The sequence below is a fragment of the Callorhinchus milii genome, unplaced genomic scaffold (genome assembly GCF_018977255.1).
Source record: "Callorhinchus milii isolate IMCB2004 unplaced genomic scaffold, IMCB_Cmil_1.0 Scaffold336, whole genome shotgun sequence".
Lineage (NCBI taxonomy): Eukaryota > Metazoa > Chordata > Chondrichthyes > Chimaeriformes > Callorhinchidae > Callorhinchus > Callorhinchus milii.
In genome coordinates this window covers 43,882-51,590 of record NW_024705077.1, presented here as the reverse complement: position 1 = coordinate 51,590, position 7,709 = coordinate 43,882, and the positions used below count along the sequence as shown (strand labels likewise).

At 46.4% G+C, this 7,709-nt stretch overlaps 1 protein-coding gene across 1 annotated transcript; it reads left to right on the top strand.

Annotated features, from left to right (window-relative positions):
* Positions 1-1,267: 1,267 nt before the first annotated feature.
* Positions 1,268-7,462, top strand: LOC121852039 (zinc finger protein 271-like). Its single transcript, XM_042346146.1, is given in 6 exon segments — positions 1,268-1,324; positions 1,658-1,772; positions 2,276-2,372; positions 4,462-6,521; positions 6,524-7,146; positions 7,409-7,462. Coding segments are annotated over 6 exon segments (3,006 nt in total).
* Positions 7,463-7,709: the final 247 nt, after the last annotated feature.

The following is a 7,709-nucleotide window of genomic DNA, read 5'->3' as shown; positions in this document are numbered from 1 at the left end:
AGGACCCGGAGAAAAAATAATCCGAGTGAGCGAGTGTACTCATTTGTGTGAGTGTACTCCGTGAGCGTACTCTGCGTGCGTGAGTTCGATTCCAACCCTGACGCATTTATAATTGCAGTTTACATTTTTTTTTCTCTCTCTCCCTGTAGTGGCATTGATTTTTCTCCACATTTAGAAACATGCATTTTGAGAATTTTGCTGCAATACATTTCCATATTTTAACCCACTAAGTTGAGCTATCATTTGTGTCCAGGTCGATTCTGAAAAAGAGCTATGCAGCTCAGATGGCCTCACCTGGTAAAATAAAAATAGTGTACTGTGTTTGAGGGTTTTCCAATTTAATTTCTTATTTAGCAGTTAAAGATTATGTTTCAGGAGGGTCCTGCATTGGACTGTTTGACCACCTCCAAATATATTTTGAGTTTAGGTTTGGGAGAAAAACGGAAAACCCAGTGGAACACCAATGCCGACGGTGACGGCCGACGCCAGGATAGCGGCCACGGGCTCGAAGCGAGGGCAACCCGGCTCTTGTCCCAAGAAAGGAATCTGCTCCCCGCTGCCCTCCACGGTGGCACATCGCCGGCGGGGCTGCACGCTGAGCCCCAACTTTTCCAGGAGGTCGGTACCAGCAATACACTCGTGGCATAACACGCTCGACACGTATAACTCCTGGTTACACACCTGGTGTCCGAGGCGACCCTTAAGGGTGACCCTCCCCAGCAGTCCCATCCCACTTGCAGTGTGCAGCGCACGATCCGGGGCCTGTAGGCGGCTCACGTCAACCCCGACCACGCTGCAGTGTGTTGCACTCACGAGTGACGTTACCGCCCCCGTGTCCAGCAGAATCCGGGTACGCCGCCTGTTCACCTGCCCTTCCACGAGCGACGTGGCCCCCATTATTCCTGCCACCAGCTCCCGCAGCCAGTCACTCGCAGTCGCCGCATTCTGGGGTGTTGTCGGCATCTGCGTGGGGGTCACTCGCTCACCATTATCACGACAGTTTATTTGTGTTGGGACCACGTCGATTGCACCCCTCTGTGGTCCCCTCTTTAGGGAGGCCTTGGTGTTTAACCCTGGTGCTTCTCTCGCGCGGGCGATCTGGGGACAGTTTCTCACGAGATGCCCCCATTGGTCGCATAGATAGCACGCACGGGGAAGGGCGGTGGCTCCATAAGAGGCCCCTTGTCCACTCCCCCTTACCCTCCCAGTGCGCATTTGTTCGAGTTCTGCCTCTTATTGAGATACTCGCCTGGTTAGCCCCCCGACCATGGAGCGTAGCCCTCCCACCTCGGACTGGACTATCTCCGCTGTGGACTGCAGCTTGGTCACATTCAGGTGTACTTGGGTCACCTCCCCGCATACTTGGGTTACCTCCTCGCGTACTTGGGTCTCATGGCCTGTGATCTCCTATGCCGGTCTGTATCCCTGCCACCCATCCTGGGGTTGTCTCACGGGATCCCGGAGGCTCCCTCGTCCCCCCCCCCTCACCTCCTCCTCTGGAAGAAGACTTGCAATGGTTCTATCCCGTCCCAGCCGTCGGAATTCCGCACGCTCGCGAGCAAATCTCTCACACACACGCGTGCGCGTGCTCGGCAAGGGTGTTAAATGGGGGATATGGGCAGTTCGCATCTGGCTGCCACCCCGTTGTGCTTGTCAGATGCTGCTGAACTTTCTCGGCGGCAAGGTCATCGATGATCTCGGCAGTGTATCCGGGCGTGCGCTCTGTGTTAGCAAGCGTGATTTATTTTCGTGCGCGCTCACTGAGATCCGAAGTGAGAAGTTCACATCGTGGTTATTGTTGTCGTGGTGGTAGTTGTTGTTTACCCAGGTAGAGCCTCGCTCCTTCTCTGTCTTGTAGGGAGGCCGCTTTGGATTGCACTACTCTTCGATTTCACATTAACATGCTAATTTATTACATTAACATCACTAGCCCCGGCCACTTCTTTATGACCCTTGGGCTACACCCATTTCAAACCTTTTACAACAGTCTGCCTCAGCAGCAGACCATGCATTTTCTATCAGTGTTTTTGTTTGCATTCTGACCACAAGTATTGTGGTTAATGCACACATGATTCCTTGTAAAAGGTTTCAGTTTGGTGTTTTAACATCTTAACACCTGTTTCGTGGCCAGAAAAATGGGGAAAACCTATTCTCATATTTTGGTACTGGCAAAGGTCCCATGATAAAATATTGCAGTATATTAGAGGTGAGCCGTGCGTGTGTAGAAAGGACAGTAAGGAGCCGGAAGTTAATGAATTTTGTGGCAAAAATGCAGGCCTGATAATATGTAAGGATAATGTGGTAAATGAGAAAAATATAGCAGCAGCGGGGTGTTGGAGTGTGCAGGTGTTACAGGTGTTGAAGGTGAACAGGTAAGCTAAAAATTGTGTGAAAAACATAACTTACCCTTGAGTACGCATGGAATTTTTGATGTGTGTATGTTTCATTGTGTTGGCGCAATTTGGTTCTCAAAAAAACACAGTAAGTCTGCTTTATTTATATACATTTATACTCATCTTGGAATTTTTTGTATACGGTTTCTCCACATTTTTTTCAGTAATTTAATTTATTGGGAATACAGTACAGTACTTATTTCAATTGTGATGTATATTTTATATGCCGTTTACCTAACCCCATTATTTAGGTAAGGCTTAAATGTTGAATATCGGCATTTTAGCTTTCGCACGGCACTTTCCAAGAATGTAACCTCCGCGCTATTCAAGGGGCTGCTGTATTTTCTGTCCATCAGCTATAGCACAGGAGTACGGATTTTCAGCAGGAACTAGATCTCTGCTTTTTTGGTGTAATTACGACCTATAGTACTATAAAGAGGCTTGGGGTTTTGGATTGTTTTTTGTTTTCGATGTCTCTGCCTCTGTTCACATTCGTTGAGTATTTTTATGATTTTAGGCAGACCCATCTAAAGCTGCGTGACCAGGAGTCAGGGCCCTTTCCTGTTCAATTTGGCTTGTGGCTGAAATTCTCTCTGGCCCATGCATTACATTACGTAGCATTTTCAAATAATGTGTTTTGAGAAGCTCACAATGGCCCTATAAAAAATTTCATTTCATACAGTAACAATGATACGCTAATCTATGTCCCCTGCTGGTCAACCATGTTACGCATGTTGATGATCTGGTCATGGCTACTCAATGATATTGAATTGGAGAATCGTGTTCTGTACTTGGAGAATTCCATGACGAAATGGGGCCTTGCATATGTTCTACAAAAAGATCACCTCCTTGGGAAAATCTTGACTTAAAGCTTTCGTAACTGCAGGAATTCATATTCTTTGGGTCTTTCGGTTAAGTGACGTGACTTTACCGAAAGACCCAAAGAACACCTCCCTGGGAATTTAATGTCATACAGCACTGCACCTGCTCAGCTCTCCATGAATAATCAGGTCGTTCTACACATGGTTGAGGAGCTCCTATACCTCGTTAATGTGTTCACGACCAGCTCTGGTTTGACATCCAAAGTCTCACTTCAAATTAGTCTAGCAGCATTCTTTCATTAGGCTCTGTAACACTATGTGGAAGCTGCCTGGACTTTTTTACATACAAAGCTGTGAGTGTCCATTGCCAAGGTCTAGTCCATTGCAAAGGTCTTGTCCATTGCAAAGGTCTCGTCAAAAAAACAGGCAATAGTCTACATTATAGACTGCCAATTCACTCACCGAGGTTAAGAACCAGGCTACAGTCTATATTATAGACTGCCAGTACGCTCACCGAGGTTAAGAACCAGGCTACAGTCTACATTAGTCGTTTTTTTCTTCTATTCACTTTATTCGTATTATTATTTTCTATCTACGTGACTTTACCGAAATAACCAAAGAATATGAATTCCCGCTATCACAAGTTTTAAGTCAAGATTTTCCCATTGAGGTGATCTTTTTGTAGAACATATGCAAGGCCCCATTTCGTCATGGAATTCAACAAGTACAGAACAAGATTTTATAAGAATGGAAACAGTCAGGAAATTAACACTGCACATATGCAGCTGAAGTTAGATCTGTTCATCCTCGCATTCAAGCTCATCTGAGCCTGGCTTCACACCTCTAAGTTGCAAATGAACATTAATTTATACATTTCTGCATAATACAAATAATATTATTTTCAACAGACTTTGCTATGTTAGCTACTTTTTCTTAAATAAATATTCCTGTCGTAGCTAGACAACCGAAATTGTGTGCTTGGAGTTTTTGGTAAACATTCATTTTGAAGACACTAGGGTGTCCAGGCATATTTATGACCATTGGCCCTCTCATTGTGTACCTTAGCAGCCCGCGTGATGAATTGGGGAATTATTTTCACTATATCATGAAAATATTAATAAGTATAGATGTTTAAGTCATGTGTGACTGTGTATATATGCATTCATCTGTGCCTTGATACTGACGTAGATGGTGTGGATGTGTTTTTCTGTCTGCAGCTGACGCTTCCTCTGACTCTTCCTCTGCAGAATTGGTCTGATGGAGCAAAGGGACTCGGCGCAGCTCGGTACAAGAAGGAAACAATGCGACCAGTATGCAGACAGCACGGATCGTACTGGAAGTTTGACACAGCACCAGAGAACTCACACAGGAGAGAAACCATTCAAGTGCACTATGTGTGAGAAGGCATTTGCACAGTCATCAAATCTTCAGAGCCACCAGAGAACACACACAGGGGAGAAACCCTTCAAGTGCACTGTGTGTGAGAAGGCATTTACAGAGTCATCACATCTAAAAACACACCAGAGAACGCACACAGGGGAGAAACTCTTCATGTGCACTGTGTGTGGAAGCGCATTTGCAACGTTATCAAATCTTCATGACCACCAGAGAACGCACACAGGAGATAAACCCTTCAAGTGCACTGTGTGTGAGAAGGCATTTGCACAGTCATCATATCTAAAAACGCACCAGAGAACGCACACAGGAGACAAACCCTTCAAGTGCACTGTGTGTGGAAGTGCATTTGCATGGTCATCAGATCTTCACGACCACCAGAGAACGCACACAGGAGAGAAACCCTTCAGGTGCACTGTGTGTGGGAAGGCGTTTTCACGGTCATCAATTCTGCACAAGTACCAGAGAAAACATACAGGAGATGGACCCTTCAAGTGCACTGTGTGTGAGAAGGCATTTGCATGGTCATCAGTTCTTGAAAAACACCGGAGAACACACACTGGAGAGAAACCCTTCAGTTGTAGTGTGTGTGGGAAGGCATTTTCAGATTCATCTGTTCTTAAAAAACACCAGAGAACACACACTGGAGAGAAACCCTTCATATGTAGTGTGTGTGGGAAGGCATATTCATATTCATCTGTTCTTAAAAAACACCAGAGAACACACACGGGAGAGAAACCCTTCAGGTGTAATGTGTGTGGGAAGGACTTTTCAGATTCATTCGCCCTTAAAACACACCAGAGAACACACACGGGAGAGAACCCTTTCAAGTGCACTGTCTGTGAGAAGGCATTTGCAGAGTCATCAGTTCTTCAGATCCACCAGAGAACACACACAGGAGAGAAACCCTTCAAGTGCAGTGTGTGTGAGAAGGCATTTGCACAGTCATCAAATCTTAGAAAACACCATAGAACACACACAGGAGAGAAACATTTCAAGTGCACTGTGTGTGAGAAGGCATTTTCAGATTCATCTGCTCTTAAAAGACATCAGAAAATACACACAGGAGAGACACCTTTCAAGAGCAGTGTGTGTGGGAAGGAATTTTCAAGTTCATCTGATCTTAAGATCCACCAGAGAACACACACGGGAGATAAACATTTCAAGTGCAGTTTGTGTGAGAAGGCATTTTCAGATTCATCTGCTCTTAAAAGACATCAGAAAATACACACAGGAGAGACACCTTTCAAGAGCAGTGTGTGTGGGAAGGAATTTTCAAGTTCATCTGATCTTAAAAAACACCAGAGAATACACACAGGAGAGAAACCCTTCAGGTGCACTCTGTGCGGGAAGCTCTTTGCAGATTCATCACATCTTAAAAAACACCAGAGAACGCACACAGGAGAGAAACCCTTCAAGTGCACTGTCTGTGAGAAGGCATTTGCATGGTCATCAGATCTTCAGATCCACCAGAGAACACACACAGGAGAGAAACCCTTCAAGTGCACTGTCTGTGAGAAGGCATTTGCATGGTCATCAGGTCTTCAGATTCACCAGAGAACGCACACAGGAGATAAACCCTTCAAGTGCACTGTCTGTGAGAAGGCATTTGCATGGTCATCAGGTCTTCAGATTCACCAGAGAACACACACAGGAGAGAAACCCTTCAAGTGCACTGTCTGTGAAAAAGCATTTGCATGGTCATCAGGTTTTCAGATCCTTCAGAGAACACACACGGGAGAAAAACGTTTTAAGTCCAGTTTGTGTGGGAAGGTATTTTCAGGTTCATCTCATCTTAAACGGCACCAGAGAACACACACAGGAGAGAAACCCTTCAAGTGCACTGTCTGTGAAAAAGCATTTGCATGGTCATCAGGTTTTCAGATCCACCAGAGAACACACACGGGAGAAAAAGTTTTAAGTCCAGTTTGTGTGGGAAGGTATTTTCAGGTTCATCTCATCTTAAACGGCACCAGAGAACACACACAGGAGAGAAACCCTACAAGTGCACTGTGTGCGGAAAGGCATATTTAGATGAATCACATCTTAAAATACACCAGGGAACACACACAGGAGAGAAACCCTTCAAGTGCACTCTGTGCGGGAAGCCCTTTGCAGATTCATCACATCTTAAAAAACACCAGAGAACGCACACAGGAGAGAAACCCTTAAAGTGCACTGTCTGTAAGAAGGCATTTGCATGGTCATCACGTCTTCAGATCCACCAGAGAACACACACAGGAGAGAAACCCTTCAAGTGCACTGTCTGTGAGAAGGCATTTGCACAGTCATCAGTTCTTCATCGACACCAGAGAACACACAGGCATCAGAAGATCCCCAAGGAGTGTAGTCTGAAATCGACTTGTGAAAGTCAAAGTGCTGCAATGAGCCCATCCCTCCTGAAAAAAGAACCAGAAGTACATTCCAGCTTGGACACTATGAAATGTATCAAGGTGAAATGTGAAGAGGCGATAGTGAAGAGCGAAGAAGTGAAGGTAAAATGTGAAGATGTGATGGTGAAGAGCGAAGATGTGAAGGTAAAACGTGAAGATGAAGATTCAACTCCAAAATCGGACCTTCACATCGATGGAGGCAACGTGAAGCAGGAGGAGAATTCTGACTGTGAGGCAGAGCGAGGAACCTCCCAGGAATTTGTGGAAGTGGAGGTGTGGGTGGACTTCTTAGACAAATCAAAGTCAAATGGAGACCCGGTAGATGTGTAGTGACATAAGAAGGGAGGGGTTGCTGGGGGCTCTGGGATCCCAGGCGAGTCCAGACGCTTAAGCCTCTGGGCGCCAGGCGCTGGGTTCCCAGGGGGTCCAGACGCTTAAGCCTCTGGGCGCCAGGCGTTGAGTTCCCAGGCGCTTAATCCCCTGGGCGCCGCCAACGGGGGTGGGGGGGGGAGGGCTGTGTGTGCTCTGTGGGATGTCTGGTGGCGCACACGGCCCCACCCCTCGTTGGACCAGGCATAAAAGGAGAGCTCCCTGGACGATCGGGGCCCAGTTGTAACTCAAGACCCAAGACCCACGATCAGCCATCTGAAGACCCTGGGATGCTGTGAGAGCCAGCGCTGGGACTCTGGAACTCCCGACTCTACGAC